Raw genomic sequence first — 23870 nt, forward strand, 5'->3', positions numbered from 1 at the left:
ATGTATCTATATACCTATTTATTTCTTGTCCTTTCATCCTATACATTTTGTCATTGTTCGCTCTAGGTGTAATTCTTCTAGCTGCCCAGGTGATAGCAACAGTTTTTAAGAGTTACCAATGACCTCTTTTCTTATAAGGATACATATCATTTTAACTTATTGGGTCTCTTAAAATTTTTTTTGTTATTTTGTTTTGTTTTTCTTTTTTAATTACCTTTTGATGATTCTCTTGAGTTCTGTCCTTGGACATCAAATTTTCTGTTCAGGTCTGGTCTTTTCTTTACAAATTCTTGGAATTCTATTTTGTTACATGTCCATACTTTCCCCCTGTAAGTATGTAGTCAGTTTTGCTGGGTAGTTGATTCTTGGTTGTAGACCTAGTTCCCTTGCTTTCTGCAATATCATATTCCATGCCTTTCAGTTCTTCAGTGTGGATGCAACCAGCTCCTGCATTATTCTCACTGTGGTTCCGTGGTATCTGAATGACTTCTTCTTGGCAACTTGTAATATCTTTTCTTTGGTTTGATAGTTCTTGAATTTGGCTATAACATTCCTGGGTGTTGTCAGTTGGGGATTAAATACAGGAGGTGATCTGTGGAGTCTTTCAATCTCCACTTTTCCCTCTTGTTTTAGGATCTCGGAGCAGTTTTCCTGAATAATTTCCTGTAGTATTATGTCCAGGTGTTTTCTTGTGTCATGGTCTTCTGGTAGACCAATGATTCTTAAATTGTCTCTTCTCGAATGATTTTCTAAATCGTCTGTTTTGTGAATGAGATGCTTCATATTTTCCTCAATTTTTTCATTCTTTTGGTTTTGTTTTATAGTGTCCTGCTGCCTTGTGAGGTCATTTAATTCCAGTTGTTGTATTCTGGCTCTTAAGGACTGGATTTCATCCCTGGCTTTTTGGTCATCCTTTTCCTTCTGGTCTTAATTTCTTTGAAGCTCATCTTTCATCTTCTTTGCCTCATTTTCCAGCTAATTGATTTTGGCTTTCAAGATGCTGTTTTTTCATTTTAGTTCAAGTGCCTCTGTCTCCAGATGACTCATCTTAGTTTTTAAGTTCTTTTCCCAATTGTCTTCAGCCTCTCTTAATTGTGTTTTGAGTTCTTCCACAGCCCATATCCAGTTCACTGGGATTTCTGATTTATCATTTGCTGATCTCTCCCCCTCTGTTCTGTTTGCTGAATAGAAGCTGTCTATTGTAATTTCTTATTTCTCTTATTGTTGTTTGCTCATTCACCCCTTCTTTGCTCCCTGAATTTGTCTGTGCCCTTGCTTCTCTCATTTTTTTGGTTTTGGGGGCTTCTGTCAGTCTCCCCTCTTGGATCTTTAACAGAAGATCTCTCGGTGTAGTCTCTGGGGGAGTGTTTTGGGGGTTTGATCTCCCCTGTCCTCTGGAGGCTTTTGATTTGATTAAAGTCCAGCAGTCAATGAGGATGGGTATGGAGTCTGGGTTTCCCTGAGTTCTTGAGACTTTTGATGGGATTAAGTTCGGCTTAGTTGGGCTGGGTGTGTTCTGAGTCCAAAACCTCCTGGAAGGCTGGAGCAAATATGGAAGATCTCCACAGCTCTGGCTAGGCTGCCAGAGCTATGCTCCCTCTCTAGCTTCTTCCCCTCCGTCTGTGTTGGACGCTCTGAACTTGGCACAGCCCTGCCCACGAGGTACACCTTCCAGACCAGCACCTTTGCCCGCCCAGAAGTTCTCGTTGCCGCTGGAGTCTCAGCACTCTAGTTGGGCAGGGGGAGAGGTCTTGGGACCTTCCTTCTGCCTTCCCCTTAACCCCAAGTGTTCTCAGATTCCAGCTTTTCAAGGGGTGTACCTTTTGACTTAAGTCCAGCAGGAGGGTTCCTTGGCTCTGTCTTGTTGTTAGGTTTGATTTTCAGTCCCCTAGTAGCATTCAGTTTGTGATTGGTAAAGAAGGGTATTCAGAGGTCTGAACTTCTGCTCCTTCTAGGCCGCCATCTTGACTCTGCCCTCTCGAGACCCAAACTTTTAACAAAAAACCAAAGCTGTCAGTTTCAGATTTTGATATTACATTGTCATGGCATCCTAGTTTGTCAAACTTGTTGTCTTCTTTATCTTGAATATTTGTTTATTTTACCAGTCTGCTCTTCCTTCTCTTTAGTTTGTTAATGTCACCTTCCCCACCCCCTCTAAAATATTAGGAGAGTGTCTTTTCTACTTACCATATTTAATTCCTAACAAATCAGGGAACTTGAGCTTACTGTTTTTCATTTGTAGTGAATAATCAGAAATGGTTAGATTATGTTAGTGATTGCAGACAGAAAAAGGTGCCAACAGTGACCCACAATTTTTAAAATAGCTTGAACAAGAGATATTTTGCCTTATGTTCATTAAATCCTAGGCTAAAATAGTATATGGTATTGCTAGTACATAAGATAGTGTAAAGATTAAAATTTAGGGGAGACTGAGGCAGGTAAAAATTAGTTTCTCTCTGCAAGGAGTATTATATTCTTAGAGGTGTATTAAAAGTTAAGGATTAAAAGAAAATACAAGTAAGAAAAAACACGTGCCTAGGCCAGAGGCCTAAACAAGACCTCACCTGCATTATGGAAAGAGCCACGTCTGCCCCAAAAAGGAAGTCCAAAAAAGACCACAAAAGCTTTTGCAATCAGGTTAAATACCTTTTCGATCTTGGCCCAGGTGAGATTACAAAGCATTCTGGGGAAGTGGAGCAAGGAATTGTGGGGATTGTAGTCCTGTATTTGAGTCTGTTTTTTACAATAGAAAAGGACTGTTATGTTCTCCATGTAAGCTTACTGTCCTTTTGTATTTTTTGAAAGCCTTAGTTCTTCCATTGTTTTAGGATAATTGAGTTTACTAAAAATATGAAAAATTTAGAAGTGATTTTACATTCAAAGAATATTAAAATGCTTCTGTATATATTGCTCCATATGTACCAACTTTAACTTAAACATTTTAGCTATTTAATATATTGTCTGCCATCTACCTCTTTAAGGCAGTGTTTGTCATACTGCTTATTTTGAGTTAGAAATATTTTTAAAAATTGAAATTTTGGGGGGCAGCTGAGTAGTTCAGTGAATTGAGAGCCAGGCCTAGAGATGGGAGGACCTTGGTTTAAATCTGTCCTCAGACACTTCCCAGCTGTGTGACTCTGGGCAAGTCACTTAACCCTCGTTGCCTAGCCCTTACCACTCTTCTGCCTTGGAACCAATACCCAGTATTGATTTCAAGATGGAGGGTAGGGGCTTAAAAAAAATGGAATGTCTTTTGAGTATCTTTCTTTTCCAGTGTTCTATAATTCCTAGGTAGACTGGCGAGCAGGTGAAGCCAAGCTGTCACTCTTCCCCCCCTTTTTTTCTTTTTAAAAACTAAATAATAAAGAATAAAATTCTCATTTCTATTAATAATTCACTTCTCTTCTCATACAATTATCTTTAACAGTGTTTCATTTGGTTATAAGCCTTTATCTTTTGCCTTTTCGAATATGCAATCATTTTTTTTTTCTTAATAGTTGTTGTCATCATAGTCTCATATGATTCTAATTGGTTTCTTGGGACTTGACATTGTTTTTACTCAGGTCAATTTTTCTTTGGCTTGAGAACTGGATTTTGCCTATTGTATTCCTGGCTGTATTTATATCTGTCCATCCCCCAAAATGATTGGTGTATTCTTTCTGTTCTCACTTTCTCCTCTAGTTTAAAAGATTTTTTCTTTTTTTTTTTTAACTTTTAACATTAAAAAAAAATGATATGGGGTTTTGTTTGGCTGTGGTTTTAAGAAGTCCAATATTTATTGCATTACCTTTCCTCAACCTATTTTCCTATTCAGTTGTTTTTGCTAATATATATACTTATATTTTCTTTATTTTTTCCAATCTTTTGATTTTGTTCTAATAGTTCTTATTGTCTTCTGTAGTCATGTAGTTCTGATTGCTCCATTCAGTTTATCAGGGAGTTTATTAATTGAGTACGGTAAATCTTCTGTACAATCTGTTTTTTTTCTTGCAGACTGCTTATTTCAAATGTAATTTCATTTTTTTCTTCATTTCTTCTAGACATTCTTATTATCCCTGTAACTAAGCCATTTTTTTCTCTCAGGAGTTCTGCTTTCATTTATTTGTAGTTAGTTGGTTTTTTTCCCCGTGTTAATCTTTTAATAAGCCATAATATTTCTTCATTGAGATTAGTTTTTTTCTTTTGCTTAGCTTTATTTAGCCATCTCAGTTCTTATATTGAGACTTTGTGATGGGAAGATTGGGGCTTTGGTCCTGCTTTCACTGTAGTTTGGATGTCTCTGCTGTTTTGGATATATTGATTGTTATTAGACATCTTTCTTTGCCTCCTTCTCTGGCTTTTTTTTTTTTAAACCGTTACCTTCTCTCTTAGAAATAATACTAAGAATAGGTTTCAAGGCAGAAGAGCAGTATGGGCTAGGCAGTTGGAGTTATGTGACTTGTCAGGGTCATACAGCTAGAAAGTGTCTGAGGTCAGATTTGAACCTAGATCCTCCTGATTCTAGGTATTCTATCACTGTGCTACCTAACTGCCCTACTCCCTGGCTTTTGCTTCAGTTTTCTGGCAGTCCAGGTTAAGTATTTGCCTCAACCCAATTCTATCTGTTCTTAACAGAATCCCAGCTGAGAGTTGGCTCATCCCTTGCTATGATCCTGAGTAGGGGATTGGAATACCATGCTGGTCTTAAGGCCTTCTGCAAAGCCCTTGGTTCAAAAGCCAAAGCTCTGATTTGGCCTTATTAAACTTGCTGTATCTTCTACTTCTCTTGAGTAGTGTGAACTGGTCTTGTCTCCTTGGAGTAACCATTGGAGTTTGGCCATCTGCTTTTGTTCTGACAAACTAGAGCTGAGATCTTTCTTCAGGCCCTGCTTACTGGGACTCCCATTTGCCTTGTGATGCCCCCCTGACACATTTGGTCAGAAAATGTGATCACCATGTAGTCTATTTTAGAGAAAAATTATAGCAGTTGGGTTTTTTTTCTCCCAAAGTAAATTTGTTCACACTAGCCTGCAGACACAGAATAATGGAAATTAAGCCCATTTACCTATTTGATAATAGTCACTCATGTTTATATAGCATACTAAAGTTTAGATATTTTATTCATAACAACCCTATGAGGTAAATACCTGAATATTTCCTGCTTTTTGCAAGTGAGAAGAATAAGGATTAGTATGAAGGTTAAATAACTTACCCACAGATAGGCAACCAAGAAGTATCAGCACTGGTACATGAAATCAGGTCTTCTGATGCTGAGTCAAGTATGCCTTCTACCTCATCCTATATTTTATTGTTTGAGAGCATTCTTAATCTCTTTTTGGAAGGGGGTAGTATTATTGAATCTGAATTTTTGAGCAATATTTAACTTATTAATAATTCTCATATTTTCTATTTCTCCAGGTTGTATAAGTTAAAATGAACAAATTACGGCAAAGTTTTAGGAGAAAGAAAGATGTCTATGTTCCTGAGGCCAGTCGCCCACATCAGTGGCAAACAGATGAAGAGGGTGTTCGCACTGGAAAATGTAGTTTTCCAGTTAAGGTAAGTTATGACAGGTTCCATTTTGTTGTCAAAATCTGGCAAAATATACTTGTATGTAAGAGGCAAATGAGATGAACAATAAGAAAATCAGATATTTATTCAAAAACTGATAGCACAATGAAGTCCAGTGTCTAGGTGCCAATAATGAAAATATTGGAATTTTGATGTGCCTTTTCTGGCTTAAACACAACTAGGAACTTTGTTAGCACAAAATCTTGTAGACCCTCAGTCTAGGGCAGAGAAGTTGGGGAGGTGTCATATGCCTGACCCTTGTACCGAAACAGTTAATTCTTTAAAAAAAATTTTTTTTTAATTATAAACTTAACAAGCAAATAGAAACATTTCATTATACCAAAAAGAGGACTGTATATTGATACTATGAACTCCTATAAACATGTTTTTTAAAGTTGATATTGTAGGAATCCTAGGTTTGTTTCAACTCTGATATCCAATGAATTTATTTAGCTATAGAGTACTTATTAAGATAGAAAAGTAGATTGTTATGTTATATTTTAGAAAGCAGGATTAAAACAGAAAGAATTTTCTTGCTAATGCTGTGGTTTGTTCTGAATATCTTCTTGAACTTTGTTTTGTTTTTAATTTTTTTTATAAAGTCTATCCATAATTTGGAAATTTGTTCTTCAGATATTCCTTGGGCAAATCATTTTGTGATAGTTGTAAAAAGTCTTTAGAAGTTTCTGTTTAACTTGTTTATGTCAATGAATTATCTTTGTTAATTCAAATTGAGTACATTTAAGAAAGATTCATAGTTTAATATTATAAATAAATATTTATATACATTCCAACAAATGACATAACGTATAATTGGGAACCTTCTTTTTCATTTCCTTCTATCTCTTAAAATCCAAATGATGGAAACTCAGAATAAAGCTTCAGAAATTTTTTAAAAATCAAATACATATCACAAAAATATATATTATTGATTAGGCATTCCATTAGTCATTAGATCTTGAATTGTCTTATAGTTGTCTTTGATAAAAAGAAGAAGAAATTAGACTGGACTTAAGTATTTTTTTTAAATAGCAATATTCCTCTGGTAATGCTTTATGATAGGAATCATGTAAAGTAAATGAAATATTACAGGTAGATAATGGAAGTGTTTTACTCTGATCTATGCAGAACATGAAAATAATCAGAAGTGCTCTGCCATGATAGATGAAACCTTTATAGAAAGTTTACAATACATGGATAGGAATCACATGGGATAAAGGAGCTAGGTTGTAATCTACATTTGTTTTTTTGTTTTGTTTTTTTTTAAACCCTTACCTTCCGTCTTGGAGTCAATACTGTGTATTGGCTCCAAGGCAGAAGAGTGGTAAGGGCTAGGCAATGGGGGTCAAGTGACTTGCCCAGGGTCACACAGCTGGGAAGTGTCTGAGGCCAGATTTGAACCTAGGACCTCCCGTCTCTAGGCCTGGTTCTCAATCCACTGAGCTACCCAGCTGCCCCCTATAATCTACATTTGTAAAACAAGTACCTATGGTAATGAAATCATAGAGCCATATTAGATGACTATACATGTCAAATTAATTAAGTGCTTTTCTTTCCATTCATTTGCTATAGGTTTATACCTATGAGATAAAATTTGAGATATACTTAATTTGTGGAGTTGCTCCAGAAATATTAAAATAATAATTATTTTTAGCCCTTCCTTTCTGTCTTAGTAACAACTCTAAGGCAATGGATCAAGCAAATGAGATTAAATGACTTGCCCAGGGTCACACAGCTGGAAGTGTCAGTTTTTAACCCCGATCCTCTTGAGGTGCCAGGCCTATCTCTTTATCTACTGTGCCACCTAACTGTCCCAAACTATTAAAATTCTAATTGGAATCCAGAGCATTTGGTAATAAGGAAGCTACAACTATTTTTTGAGAACTAATCCCCTACTGTGATATTAGTCTATTAAAAGATAATTGATCTTTTGATTTTAAAAATATAACATTTTTTAAAAATTCCATTATTTGCAGATACTGAATGAATTGCATAGTATTTGGAAGTCAGATGATTTTATAGATCTGTTTAGAAATAAATGATTTGGGAGCAGCTGGATAGCTCAGTGGATTGAGAGCCAGGCCTAAAGATGGGAGGTCCTGGGTTCAAATCTGGCCTCAGACACTTTCCAGCTGTGTAACTCTGGGCAAGTCACTTGATCCCCATTGCCTAGCCCTTACCACTCTTCTGCCTTGGAACAATACATAATATTGATTCCAAGACTGACAGTAAGGGGTTTAAAAAAAAAAAGAAAGAAATGATTGTTAGGTGTTTAACTTGAGGCAGAATATGAAGTATTATTTTCTCTCTAATTCTCATATGCACAGAAAACTGAACCAACAGAACTGGGCTTCACAAAGAAGAAATGCACTTTATAAACTAGAGATACCTCACCTTGCTAGAATGATTTAGAGACGGTCTTATTTATAATTGTCTTCTGAAATCCTTTCCCTGTTACTTTTATCAAAAAACAGTTCTGAACCTGAAATGATACAGTTTTTTTTGTAGCTTTAAAATAGATTTATGTTAAATATACCTGGGTCAGTGATAGCTTGCTTACTATCACTCCTAGAGATCATTCAGTTCCTGTCTAGCTTTTACTTAACATATGGTTAGTAAATGAGATACTTATTATGAATTAGAATTAGTTTTCTTGGAAAATAGATTTGGCTTAGGGTAAGTTGGGGAGACTGATTTGCAATTGTCCTGGGAAGTCCAACTTGTTGAACTTGAGGGCAAAGTGTAGCTTCATGAGGTAGAGGGTGTGATGAGTCTGAAGGTTTGAAATGGATGCCATTTCAGGTTTAACATTTCAATGGATTTGAACCTTTAAAACTTCACTGGTCCAGACCATTACCTTTGTAACTGGGCTAGACCTGTTTTGTCTTCTAAAGATTGAGGGACAAAATTATATAAGTATTTGCCTGGGTGTATTTTGTCATGAAATTATTTTTAACCTTAATTTTTAGGTGATTTTGAAATAGTACATAGTAAAATTGTCAGCACCAAAACCTGGCAGTTTTATTTTGCAATGTAGTTCTAAGCATGATGGGTTAGTAATTGTACATACTAACTAAACCATTGGGTAAACTCTTTTAGACTACAGGAGGTATCTCTTCTGTGATGACATACTAGTGATGAAGTGTGGAAAACAGTATCAGACTGATTTTTTTTTTTGTCATTTAGTCATTTTGCAGTTGTGTATAACTCTATGGTATTTTCTTGGCAAATATAGTAGAGTGGTTTGCCATTTCTTTCTTTTTAACTCATTTTCCAGATGAGGAAACTAAGGCTAGCAGGATTAAGTGACTTAACTCAGTCAGATTCCCCCCAGCTGGTATCTGAGACCTTATTTACAATTCCTGATCCCAAGCCAGGTACTCTATTCACTGTGCCACCTAGCTGCTTCTATCAGAATAACATAGTAAATAATTAAAACAGGTTAAGATTTTTGTTTATGTTCACTTTGTTAGGATAGGGTTTTGGATAAGGGAAACACAAGAGGAAAAAACATAAAAATCTATTGTTTTGGAAGGGAAAGGAATAAGGGCTTAGGGATTTACTTATGCTTATTCTTATTTTAAAAACTATGCTAACTAGGTTACTAAACTAAAAGAACTTAACAAAATACCCAAATATCACAGCACGGGTCCAAAACCAGTTAGAGCCAGGATCTGTTGTTATTAAATGTCTAAGCAAATCTGAATGCTGCCAGCAGCTATATACAGGAACCCTTCCTCAGTTCAACACAGGGAAATCCTCTTCAGACCTTCCTCTTGACTTCCTCAGGAGACCAGAAGAAAAGGCTACTGGGCAAGATGGAATCTTCCTAGATCCTGCCACACAGGCTCCCATGTGACCCTTGGTCACATGCCACTGTCAGTCATACCTAGGTTTGCACTTTTCAGTTTTTGTACAGTTTTGCAAATTGCAAAACTTTCTATCCTTTATCACAATTCCCCTCCTATTGCACGAATCAAAAATCATGTTGGAAACACTATTTTTGAATTTGTGCACAATTTGAAATGCTTTCCAGTTACCTAAACTAAGAAATCAACCCAAAATAACAATCTATACTCAATTATCTTATTCTAACTTACACTTGTCTATTCTAAGGAATTATAACAAGGGAAAAGGAAAAGGAAAACAAAGTAAATAATGAACAAGTACAAAGGTCAAACAGAAGCCAAATCAGAACAACAAATAACATCAAACAAATGAACATAACTTCCATGCAAATATCAAACTTAAAATACTCTTATCAGTTAAAACAGAACAATGTACTAGTATTGCAGTACACTAACATTAAACTGAGAAAAAATTTTGAAAATCACAATAAACACAACATTACATAAGTTTTACAATGAAAACTAAACCAAACAATAAACGCACTTATGCAAATACATGTAACAGTGAGTTATGTACATAATTTACACAATATACGCACAGTACCTGCATATAATATATACATGTATGCTGTGCATATGTGCATATATACACTTATGTACACTTCATATTTACATGTAATTTACATATCTATATACACTATAATACAATTAATTTACAATCCTATTATATACCCTATTTACATATTTATTTACAATTTTGTTTGATATGTGATGTCATATTGTTGTTTTTGTTGTGTAATGTATGATGCAGTGCAAGTCAGTATCTAATTTTCTTACCTTATCTTATTTAATTTTACCTAACTTCAAAATATTTTTTCTAACTAAATTTCTATACCTAAACTAAATCTAAGTATGTAACTACATTTTTGTTAGTAAATAACATATCTATAGCTAATCATAACACTGTTAGTACCCTAACTATACATTGTTTCACTCATTTAAGTAGTGATTCAATGAAACCTAACCATGTTTATGTTTTGTGTTTATGTTTTATTATGTTGTTACTTTTGTTATGTCGTGTTGTTCTGTTATTTAAATGTCAGTGTTACTGTTATATGAGTTATGTTACTGTTGTATGCAACATACTTACCCCTACCTCCTTCCTCTTGAATATCCTTCTGTAATTCCATAGTAGTAAATATATTTATGTTTGTAAGTGAATAAATGCTATGCTATTATATACTATAATACATTACCCAAAGTATAAAATTATTAGTCCATTTAACCTGTAATCCTCTTCATTGCAAATTTCACAAAGTCTTAAATTTTTAAGTTCTCAGTCTTTCATCAATGTCCATTAATTCCTGAATTCTCCTCTTCATCTGCATTGTCCTCTTCTATCCTCTTCTGTAGGAATGGTCCTCTCCTTACTGATCTTTTTGACTGCAGATTCAATTTGACTTATGATTCTATCTTTCTGCAATCTCATTTCCTCCTTCTTCAATGATTTGTACATTTTCATTATTTATACCATGTGCTAATTTTATATGTAAACAATGATACCAAGAATCTCTACCCAAAACTTTTACTGAAGATGGAGAAACCAACACAAAAGTGTAAGGACCTAACCAACTTTCCTGTGTTGCTGATGTTTTAGCAAAATTTTTTACATATACCATATCTCCTGGTTCATAATTATGAAGAGAATAATCCAAAGGACCAGTTTGAATTAATACTCCCATTTCATGTAATTCTTCTAGTCTTTCTTGTAAAGCACTTAAGTAAGAAGCAAGTTGACAGTCTCCTCCTAAGAGAGATGTATAGACTATCTTAAAAGTTTTTGCTTGTAGTGGAACATATCCAAAGAGCATTTCATAGGATGATATAGGCAAATCTGCTCTTGGCCTCATACGTAAGTAAAACAAAGCTATGGGAAGAATCTCTGGATATTTGAGATGAGTTTCAGAACAGAGCTTCCCTACTATATACTTTATTTCCTTATTCACATGCTCAACTTGGCCTGAACTTTGGGGATGATACAGCACATGATATTTTGGTGTTATTCCTAGATTTTCATAGACTCCTTTCAGGATGTCATGAGTAAAATGCGATCCTTTATCAGAGTATTGTTAATGGTATTCCAAATCTAGGTATAATTTCCTTAATCAACACTTTCACCACAAAGCTAGCTGTATTTGTATTTGATGGAAAAGCTTCAGTCCATTTAGTTAATCTCTCAACAATTACCAAGCAAAACTTGTATCTTCCAGCTTTTGGCATGCTGATGTAATCAATCTGCAGACTCTCAAATGGACAATATGATAAAGGTCTACCACCTAAACCTTTCTGTCTGAATGCTCCTTGATTGAATTTTTGGCAAACAGAACAGCTTGAGCAGATCTTATTTGCTATAGTACTTATTCCAGAAGCAACCCATTGCCTCTTTACGGTGTCAATTACAGCTTGAGTACCAAAATGACCTTTTGTGTGAATGGCTTAACACTAATAGGTATACAGGTCTTTTGGTAACAGTGGCTTTCCTGTATCTGTTAACCATATACCGTGTTCTTTTCTAGCTCCAAACTTCTTTTTCCATTTTTGTATTTCTGAGTCTACATAAGTGTTTTCTAGATCATCAGATTCTATAGTTGATAAGTTCATAATATACACTGCAGCATTTCCAGCTGCAAATTTTTCCATTATGTCAGCTCTATGATTTCCTTTAGAAACAGAATCACTTCTATTAGTATGACTTCTACAATGGATTAGCACTAATTGTTTAGGCTTCTGGATAGCATCCAACAACTCAGTTATTATTTCTGCATAAGAATTGGTTTTCCTGATGCAATAATAAAACCTCGTTGTTTCCAGATCTTTCCTGTCGCATGACAAACAGAAAAAGCATAATGAGAGTCTGTGTAAATGTTTGCACTTTTACCAGCTTCCAGAAGAAGTGCTTGCTTTAAAGTGATTAACTCTGTGGTTTGAGTGCTAAGGTTACTAGGTAACAATCTATACCACAGCGTCTCAAATTCTGTGACAGCTGCAGCACCTATACATCTAATTCCATTACACAAATATGAAGATCCATCTGTGTATAAAACCAAATCTGGATTTTCGATAGGAGTGTCTTTTAAATCTCTCCTTGGCATATCTACTAGATTTACTACTTCTAAGCATTCATGTAATTATTCACCATTCTTTGGCAAATCAGGAAGAAGTGTAGCTGGGTTTAATACACTATACCTTTGCGACGTGATGTTTTCACTACCTAGAAGTATAATTTCATACTTAGATATTCATTGGTCTGAATATGCTTGAGTGCGAAATTTCCTCATTAGTGCTTCTATTTGATGTGAACAGAGTACTGTCAATGGACATCCCAAAACTAATTCTGGTGACTTTTGAACTAACACAGCTGCAGCAGCTACGCCCCTTAAACAAGGAACTGTACCTGAAGCAATTGGATCTAGCTGGCAACTATAGTATCCAATTTGACAATAACTTTGTCCTAAAGTCTTTGTCAGTACACCAGATGCAATATCTTTGGTCGCATGCACAAATAATTGAAAAGGTTTCGTATAGTCTGGGATTCCAAAAGCTGGTGCAGATAAAATCGCTTCCTTAAGCTTACTTAAGGCTTGAAAATGTTCAGGTTTGAGTTTCAGAGGTTCTGGTTTTGTATCCCCAGTTAGATCTGTTAAACATTTAGTAATTTCACCATATGCAGGTATCCATTGTCTACAAAAACCAGTTGTCCCAAGAACAGCTCTGAGTTGTTTCTTGGTCTTGGGTGCACTCAGTTTCTGGATATCAACTATTCTTTTCTTAGTGATACTTCTGGAACCCTCTGACAACACAAAACCAAGATATTAAACCCGTGACAAAACCCACTGAAGTTTTGTTTTAGAGATTTTATGTCCACGTTTATATAATTCAGTCCAAAGAATCTTGCTATCTCTCAAACACACTTTAGCAGATTGAGATGCTAGGAGGATATCATCTACAAAATGCACTATTTTACTTTCCTTAAATGATATTGTTTTAAGGTCTCTGTTCAAAATTTGAGAGAATTGACTCGGGCTGTCACAGAATCCCTGTGGAAGATGAGTGAACGTCCACTGGGCACTGTCCCACATGAAAGCAAAGATCTTTTGAGAATCCTCGTGAATTGGTATCGAGAAAGATGCTGAACATAAATCTATCACAGTGAAATATCTTGCTTGACTTGGAATCGATGATATAGTAGCTGGGCGTCGTACTACAAGATGAGTCTTAATTACATGATCATTTACAGCTCTTAAATCCAGTATGAATTTATAGATAACTTTGCCATCTTGATTGAGCTTTTGTTTCTTTATTGGCAGTATGGGAGTATTGTAATTTGAAAAACACGGTTTTATGATCCCTTGTTGAATTAGGGACTCAATAATCGGTTCTTATTCTGTCTATAGCTTCTTTACCCAAAGGATATTGAGGAACACAAGGAACTGGTCCTTCCTTGGTTCTCACTATCACTGGATCAGCTGATTTCAATAGGCCAACATCTGTGGAAGACTTTGCCCATAAACCTTCTGGTGTATCCTCAGGAATAGGATAGATGCATCCACTTGCTCTTCTACAGATTAGTATTATAATGGCAGTTCTCATTTCTAGAGATAAAGAATTATTATTCACGTTTGAATGATTAATTCAGTTATACGAGATTCTGCTTGTAATTGGCTACTTCCATTAATTTGATAGTAATTTTTGTTGCCTTAGTAAGATACTAGGAACCAGGGGCATCTAGGTGATTCCTTGAATAGAGAGGTTGGTCTGGAGTTGGAGGTCCTAGATTCATATATGGCCACAGACACTTTCTAGCTATGTGACTCTGATGAGCATGTCACTTAACTCCAATTGCCTAGCCCTTACTGTTCTGCTTTGGAACCAAATACAGTATTGATTCTAAGACAGAAGGTAAAGGTTATTTTAAAAAAGAGAGATTAGGAATAATTTCAGGCCATTGAATTGTGATCCATTAAAGGTATTTGATTATCTGATTTTATGTAATGACATAGGTTAAAAACAACACTATTGAAAAGATTGTGGAGATCAGATTTATCTTCAGATTTTGTGAAAATTGGGCTAAGGGTTAAATAAAATTAAATTTAAATTATAAAATTATATAGTCTAACATACATATTTATTAGTCATCTTTATAAATTAGTCCAATATTTTTTGCATACTCTTAAGTTGAAGTAGTAATTATTTTGCTACTTTGGTTTAAAAATGTTAAAAATGCTACTAAATGTTGAGTAGTTGCTAGGAAGTATTCCAGTGTGGTCAATTAGGGTTAGCCAGATGTAGTTGAACTTATGCACAGTAAAAATACATACTTGTTCTACCTTTTAGACCAAATCTTACCCTGTTGATGCACCTTAAACCTGCCAGATGGCATTTGGGGACTAGAACTTTCAAGGATTAAGAATGCCATTGTGTGTGTTACACAAAATAGTATGTTTATAATAGACCTTTTATTTGTGTGATAATCACACAGCCAAGAACATTCAAAATGGAATTCAGACTAATTTCATCATTAAGCTAACCCACGCTATTAAAAATTTATTCGGTATTCTAACATATATGCTCAAAAGATTTTAGTGCAAAATGTTAATATGCTAAATTAGAAGTTGATAATAGATCCTATTTTACTTGGGCTTTCTCCCCTGAAAGTTGCCGATGCACACACTGTATTTTCTTATCTCTATAGCATTTTTAATAACAATAGTCTAGACATGCATCAAGGGCATGTTTAATGAAAACATGAGAATGGGCTAGATGGGCTTTCTCAGGCTGTTTAATTCTTCTGGTTTTTAATGATACAGTGAAGTACTATATAGTGGTTTGTGGAATGGACACTAGTTGTAAGATTTCAGGATAGTCACTTAACTTCTCAGAGACTTAGTTTCCTTATTTGTAAATGGGAATAAGAATACTTTCACAACCTATCTCATAAGGCTATTGTGAAAAAAGTGCCCTGCAACACTATTTTGTTTTTTTTTTGTTTACTTCTTGAGAGGATGTTTGACTAGGAAGTACAAAATGAAGCCTTTGAAGGTCGTCATATCTACATACAAGGCCTCTTACATAATTAGAGTTATATGAGACTCTATGACTATAGGAAGATAACTTTGCTACTAATAGTTCACTGAGAACTTACAATAAGCAAGCTAAAATGGATCATTTAAACATATTCAATATGGAAGTATATATTTGCCGACATGCCTAGCAATTTCATGAAAAATGTCATAATTCAAAGAAAAGAGATTTTTTTATTGATGGCAAAGTTTTAAAATTTCCATTGGCAGTCAACATCGTGTTCACTGTATCTTTTTTTTTTTAACTCTTGCTTTCCATCTTAGAATAATAACTGTGTATTAGTTCCAAGACAGAAGAGCAAAAAGGGGCAACAGGGGACAAGTGACTTGCCCTGGGTCCCATAGCTAGGAAGTGTCTGAGACTAGATTTGAACCCAGGACCTTTGCATCTCTAGGACTGGATCTCTATACACTGAGCCAGCTAGCTATACCCCGGTTCATTTTATCATTCAGAATACTGTGAGTCTCCTCAGTGAAATCCTCAGTCATATATGAGATTAATACAATCATCCATCCTGGACAAACAAAATGGATTAAAGATGTGGTTTGTCCAGAATATTCAGCCTGATTGGGCTGGTTGAACTCATCTTAAATGGATTACACAACACAATTTCTCATATAATGCAATCCTAGTGTCTTTTAACCATATATATTGTAAGTTATAAACTAGTCTAGCAGTAAGTTATAAATTATATAGCACTAAAAGTGCTATCAATTCAGATATTTTCACCTATAATTAAAAAAAAAACCTACTGTAACTGCCATCCATAGTCATTGAATTATTGTAAAAGGAATCTTAATGATCATGTAATCAAAACTCTTCATCATTCAAATGAAGAAACTGTGAACTGGTAAAGTCATTTGCCCAGAGTTATATAGTATTTAGTAGTAGAGATGGGGCTAAAACTTTGATTTCTTTATTCTTGGTTTAATGCTTTTGGGGGGGGGGGGGGCAGGGAGGATACTATATTGTCTCATCATCTTCCCCTCAAAGTAGTGCATTTGGGGAGGAGAAGAGGAGAGGAAAAAATGTGTGTGAGGTGGGGAGGGTACACACATGTGTATGCACCCACATGCTTGTGTCTCCAGGTAATAGAAACTTTGAATGTGTTTTGTTAGCATTGGGAATCTGTGTTCCCAAATTTAAGAGTATGAATCTAAAGTACAGGGAATGTCTTTTTTTTTTTCTCTTTTGATCTGTGTCTTTGAGAGCAGGAGCTAGGTATAAACAAAAGTGTATCAACTATTAGATTAGCAATAGTGCATTTGTGCAAAGTACTTTGCTCTTTCTGGATCTTAGGAATACTTTTTTTTTTTAATTGAGCTACCTTACATCTGAAGAATGTTTCTACATTACAAAATTTTTTTACCTAGTTACTGCTTTCTCAGTCTTAAATTTTTTTGTATTGATAGCTAAAAGTATAGTCTTGCTTTGGTGAAAAATTATAGGCTTCAGTCTAAACTTTTGACTGGTATTTGTATTTACAGCTTATTTTCCATTTTTATTATAATTGGATACTCTTATCATTTTCTTCTGAGCAGAATTTGACTAAGCTCCATATTTACATTTTACATAAATTAGTTATAAGTGTCTAGAGCTAGAAAAAAAGAACTTTAATGACCATCTAGGCCAGCCCCCTCCTTTTTAGAGACACCCAGAGTTCTGCAGTAGTGACAGAACTGTGTGACTGGAATCCAGGCTTTCTGATTCCTTGACCATTGTCTGTTCCCTTGGTAGATGAGTGACTTTATCGGTGGTGGCACTTGTTCCACCAGTGTAGATAGAAACCCCTTCACACTCTGTGCTTCATCTATGAAGATAATTGCTTCTTATATGCCAACATCATTTGCAGAGGATAGAGAAATACATTTTGTGAAGAACTTGAAAAGGTCTAATAAATCACTTAGTGACTTTATTGTGAAGGGGAAAGTAGTAAAATATGGTTTGGAATTAGGAAGTAAAAGAGATCAAAGGATTGTATAATTCTCAGAAACATTATACCCACTTATATCACAAATCTTTTCTTCAAGAAGAGTCAAAAAAGTACTGGACATGGTAACTAACAAGTTGTATCACAAAAAATGAACTTGACAGTATCTTAATAGACAGGAACTGACTTATTACTTATTGATTCATTTATGAATCAATTCTCAGTGTACAGACAGACCATTGACTATTTATACCAAAGGTCAAACTTAACATTAGATTAGAAAACAGGAGAGCAATGACAATACTAAAGTAGCACCAACTCAATTTATTCAAATGTACTTTGATGCCAAAAAATGAGAAGCAAACAGAGGAAAAGAAGTTGGTTCTAATTATCATAATTTATCCAGTTTATCCAATTTAAAGATGTTTATCCAATACAAACCAGTCATCATAACAAGTAAACTCCATTAACCCTTAGCAGGCCAGACCCTTCTGGCCTCCCTATCTCCTTAAGTTTATCCAAACTAAAAGCTGATTAGAAAAGAGCATTCACATATTCTTTTTAGTTCTTGAGGACTTTGTTTGGTATGCATGGTAGCATCTGGATTGTGAGTCACAGTGGTATTCATGCCTTCCCCACCAAGAATGGATTTGTTCCCTATTTCTCTCTGTTGCAATGAATCAAGTGGAGTTTCTTTGAATATTATATTAGCATCACACAGAGTTAACCAGAGGATTAGCAAATAGCAGAGGTCTCAGTTTTGAGCTTGATGTTCTTAGCACCCAGTCTTTTTATAAGCTTGCACTTTCTTTTTAAAACAGTTATCTATGGAGAAGCCAGGATAGTAGAGTAACAGGAAGAAGTATAGGAAGTCCCTCCTTCAAAACTCTTCCAGATAGATCTAGAAAACACACTAGATTGCATTTTGATGAATGAAAAACAAAAAAAAAAATATCACAAGTCATTTTCCCAGCCCAGATCCTCCAGATAAACACAGTCTGTGGGCACTGGAGATGGGATCTATCTAGGAGAGGGGACTGTGGAGAGCCTTCTAATTCAAGGAGAGGCCTGTAAATGGCAAAAGAAATTTCTAGACCCATATTGGAATCAAGTTTTGATGGATATTTGACAGTTGGATTTTCTGTTTTGATAGGAAGTATAGCTCCTATAGGGCAGCTAGGTGGTTCAGAGGATAAAGAGCTGGAATTGGAGTCAGGAAAACCTGAGTTCAGATCCAAATAAAATCCATACTAGCTATGTGACCCTGGGCAAATCATTTAACCTTTGTTTGATTTACTCCACTGGAGAAGAAAATGACAAATAACTCCAGTATTTTTGCGAAGAAAACCTCATGCTGGATCATGAAGAATCAGATGTGACTGAATGACTCAACAACAGCATAGCTTCTTGCTATTTCTCAGTCCTGAACCACCTTTTCTTCTCTTAATAATCTCACCTGCTTCTATAAATTCAGTTTTTATCTTTGCAGATGATTCTAAAATCCATCTTCCTTTCTCTTCTGAATCTCAGTCTACTCCTTCTGGGTGTATTAGGCTCAGAAGGCCTAAATTGGAACTTTATAAGTGCTCCTTTATTTTTTCTTTTTATTTCTCATGCCTTGCACATAATAATTAATACATATTTGTTAGATTAAATAGAAGTTGTAGATAAAGCTGGAAATAGAACAAATAGACCAAAATCTGAATAGACTTGGCAGCATTTTTGTAACATTTTCTTTGTTGTTGACAATGGAGCTACTACATTTAGACTTAAAACCTTAAACCCTGGTGGGAAAAGTCAGGAAGTGTACAAGATACATAACGGGGGACAAACATGGTTTAGGCAATATAATTTTGAAAACATTGAAAGTTTGAGCTTCAAGATACTGAAAGTGGAAAAGATAACAAAATAATAGGGAGAAATCATGATTAGCATCCTTGCCTATATATGTTGATCAAAGAACCTGAGGGCTACTATGGCTATATAGACCTGGACTTCCATGTTTGCTTTTTTCTGCCTTCAATCCCTAAATCCTCCTTGGAGGCATGTTCCATCATACATTGCCCTAATCTATTTCCAGCTGGTTGCTAGAAGGTTGTAAACCATACTTGAAAAGTACATGCATTCAGGACTAACCTGTCCCTTTTCTAAGTAGTCAGCCCTCTTATCTGCTCAGATTTTTAACTGAAGCTGGTACTCACAAGGCCATAGACCTAGGGCTGGAAAGGACCTCTATGTACTCCAGCCCTCTTGTTTTACCTTTGAGGAAAGTGAGACCTAAGGAAGCGAAGTGATTTACCTCAGGTCACCTGGATAATAAGAGCCTGAGTTGGTATTTGAATCCAGGCACCCTGACTTTAGATCCAGGACTCTTTCCATGACATATTCAACTTGAGAAGCAGCATATGCAATTCTTCAAGTATGGGACTAGAGTGAGCAAGACCAAAGACATAGTAATGTTGGTGGCAGGGGCCATGGTAGATTTCTTGGCAGGAGTTTCTTCTCTGAACTAAAGCTCCAGATTAGGCCTAGAAGCAGAGATTAGTCTTGGAGGGCCACTGCTGTTCTGCACTCTGGGGCTTACCAGCTTCTTGGAGGCAGATGGTCCAAAGGTGGTCGGTGATAATGATTAGAATTATAGATCCAATGACTCAGGCTAGCCACTCATGCTTAAGGCTGTTTCCATTTTGTTTTTTCTATTTCTAACCCAATCTGTACTATAACAGTCATCCTACCTAGTCTCTGACATTCATTTTTTCCTAAAGGAAAATGAATATAATAAAATTTTGTTTAGCTAGATCCCAAATAACTGGAATCCCCACTCTGAATTAATTTCTGCCTTCTATTTTCATAGCTAGATGGCAATTAACATGAACATGAAGTTGATATCAAGATTTTATTCAGAAAGACAAATGGGGGCAGCTGGGTAGCTCAGTGGATTGAGAGCCAGGCCTAGAGATGGGAGGTTCTAGGTTCAAATCTAGCCTCAGACATTTCCCAGCTGTGTGACCCTGGACAAGTCACTTGCTCAGCCCATACCACTCTTCTGCCTTGGAACCAATACACAGAAAGAAAGAAAGAAACAAACAAAACAAACAAACAAACAAACCAAGCACTCTAGCTAATAAAGATTTGTTGAGTTTTATTTCAATTAGTAGTGACTCAAAGACTTCATGAGACATCTTATGAAGAAGAAGCTTACAGCTATGATTAGGGAAATTTTTTTCTTTTTCTGATGGAATAGAAATTCCATTGAAAAATCTTTTATTTATCAACCATAGTCTGGTTAATTGAATCTTTTGATTAAGAGAAGATTATCTCACAAATCACATACGTGGTTTAATTTCCAGAAAATTAAAGTAGGTTTACTAAAATCATGCCAAATAAAATTTTCACCTTAGAAGATGTTAAGATCTAACAATGCCTGAAGGCTATCATAAAAAATAATTTTTATTGCCCATGGGTTGTAGATACTGGAATGCCCCTCAATAGAGATTTCTGGTTAATTACAAAGTTTACTTGTGTAGACATCCATCAATTTACCAGCTTTTCAGTCATGCAAGTAACTGGCCAGTACTATGTTGGGATGAATGTGTCCTAAATCTTGCCCAGTGAAAATCATTCTCCATGTAACAGTGTTCTTTCTCACTGGTCAGCCAACAGACTTTGGGATTGGTAAGAGGTGGATGATGTGGGTGGTGGAGTAAATTTCTTTTTTTTTAATTTAATTTTATTTAATTAGGTGATTTAGAATATTTTTCCATGGTTACAAGATTCATGCTCTTTCCCTCCCCTACCCCTACCCCCTTCCTGTATCTGATGCACAATTCCACTGGGCTTAACATGTGTCATTGATCAAGACCTATTTCCATATTATTAATATTTGCACTAAGGTGATCATTTAGAGTCTACTTTCCCATTCATAGCCCCATCAACCAATGTAATCAAGCAGTTTTTCTTCTGTGTTTCTTTTCCCACAGTTCTTCTTCTGGATGTGGATAGCATTCTTTGTCATCTGTCCCTCCAAATAGTTCTGGATCATTGCATTGCTACTAGTAGAGAAGTCCATTACATTTGATTTTACCACAGTGTATCAGTCTCTGTGTAAAATATTCTCCTGGTTCTGCTCCTCTCACTGCATCAATTCCTGGAGGTCATTCTAGTTCACATGGAATTTCTCCAGTTTATTATTCCTTTGAGCACAGTAGTATTCCATCACCAGCATATACCGCAAAATTTGTTCAGCCATTCCCCAATTGGAGGGCATCCCCTCATTTTCCAGTTTTTTTGGCACCACAAAGAGCACAGCTATGAATATTCTTGTACAAGTCTTTGGAGTTAATTTCTTACAGAGAAATAGAAGGAGAAAAATAAGTTCTCTTCTAACTTGAACACTGCTGACTGTGTGATTGCATTGCTATAGGAGAATTTTCCTTCTCTTGCATACTTTTGTCCTTGATCTAGCTGCATGTATTCTTATAGAAATTATTGTTCCTAAAAAAATCATTATAAATGATGGTTTTATTCCAAAGTTAATGACTACGTTGTGGATTAAATTAGTCCTACTGGATTAACCTTAGACCCTAGCCATCATTTATAAAATTTATTTTAAAAATATATATATATATATATAATTGTTTTAGGCAATAAAATTGCAGATGAACTGAACTGATGTTACTCGAGAGCTTTTGGAATAAAAAAACCAGGATTCCAACCTGCTTCTGGGAATTATCTGACCCTGTGTAAATATCCTAACCTCTCTAGACTATAATTTTTTCATCTATAAATTGAGGGAATTAGTTAGACTTGATAATCTCTAAGATCTCATTCAGCTTTAGATCTTTTGATTTCTTAGTCTTTAGTCTGTACCCACTTATTCTGGCTGTAAAAATTAAAATTAAATCACAATAATAAAAATATTATATTTTAGGAGATTTATTAATGATCATTAGAAATCAAGGAATAAAGAGGATACAAAATAAAGACCATGTGCCCATGGCTGATCAGCCAGTTCAAATGCCCACCTTACCACCACCAAGCTCAGGACAGGAAGTAAAGATGTGGGACCTTCCACTTCCCCCCTTAATATCTCCTGACTACAGGAAGTTCGTAATGACAGGAAGTATGTGGGCTCCTGGGAAATGTAGTTCTTTTTTAGGGTCACAGATTTTCAGTTATACATTCCTTCCCCCTCAGCCCCCAGATCCATGGAAGACTAGTCTCTCTAATGGATCTTGTAAACATAGGTAAACATAGCCAACTTAGAGATTACAATAATTTGGGGATAAAAGGAAAAGAGAACAAAACCAATGATTGTTAGGCACATTGACAAAAAAGCCAGTTAGGGGGCAGTCCCCTTTGGCATAAGAGTATACATACCCCCCCCCCCCCCCAAAAAAAAGCATTCAACCCTACGGAGTTCAAATCACTACCTCCCAAAGTTCACTCTGGATCTTCTGGTGCAGCATGTGGTCTGTGCAGGCATCTTCATGGTGCCTTCTCCAAATAGTTCACTTTCTGGATTTGGAGAGGTAGCATGTTTCTTATCCTAAAATTACTCTCAAAAACAATTTAAGCTTTGCAATTTAGAAGAAGAAGAATACAGGAATTATGGAATTCATAACATTTTAACTTATTGAGTCTCTTTAAAAATAGGTGGTTTTTTGTTTTGTTTTGTTTTTCTCTTTTTTCCCTCTTTTAACTTATTGGGTCTCTTAAAAAATTTTTTTTGTTGTTTTGTTTTTCTTTTCCCCCTCTTTTTTAATTACCTTTTGATGATTCTCTTGAGTTCTGTGCTTGGACATCAAATTTTCTCTTCAGGTCTGGTCTTTTCTTTACAAATTCTTGGAATTCTTCTATTTTGTTGCATGCCCATACTTTCCCCTGTAAGAATATAGTCAGTTTTGCTGGGTAGTTGATTCTTAGTTGTAGACCTAGTTCCCTTGCTTTCTGGAATATCATATTCCATGCCTTTTAGTCCTTCAGTGTGGATGCAGCCAGATCCTGCGTTATCCTCACTGGGGTTCCATGGTATCTGAATGACTTCTTCTTGGCAGTTTGTAATATCTTTTCTTTGGTCTGATAGTTCTTGATTTTGGCTATAACATTCCTGGGTGTTGTCAGTTGGGGATTAAATACAGGAGGTGATCTGTGGAGTCTTTCAATCTCCACTTTTCCCTCTTGTTCTAGGATATCAGGGCAGTTTTCTTGAATAATTTCCTGTAGTATTATGTCCAGGTGTTTTCTTTTGTCATGGTCTTCTGGTAGACCAATGATTCTTAAATTGTCTCTCCTCAAACGGTTTTCTAAATCCTCTGTTGTGAATGAGATGCTTCATATTTTCCTCAATTTTTTTCATTCTTTTGGTTTTGTTTTATAGTGTCCTGCTGCCTTGTGAGGTC

The 23870-nt window shown here is 35.6% G+C and overlaps 1 protein-coding gene across 9 annotated transcripts in view; it reads left to right on the forward strand.

Annotated features, from left to right (window-relative positions):
• The window catches only part of NUMB (NUMB endocytic adaptor protein), a 205040-nt gene that overhangs the window by 122123 nt on the left and 59047 nt on the right, over positions 1–23870 (forward strand). For all 9 annotated transcript variants that reach the window (XM_007472871.3, XM_007472872.3, XM_001368034.4 and 6 more), the window contains exon 2: positions 5398–5538. In XM_007472871.3, the coding sequence (XP_007472933.2) occupies positions 5413–5538 (126 nt within the window). In that variant the 5' untranslated portion in view covers positions 5398–5412. The remainder of the gene's footprint in view (positions 1–5397; positions 5539–23870) is intronic.

Source organism: Monodelphis domestica, chromosome 1 (assembly GCF_027887165.1).
Source record: "Monodelphis domestica isolate mMonDom1 chromosome 1, mMonDom1.pri, whole genome shotgun sequence".
NCBI classification, from domain to species: domain Eukaryota; kingdom Metazoa; phylum Chordata; class Mammalia; order Didelphimorphia; family Didelphidae; genus Monodelphis; species Monodelphis domestica.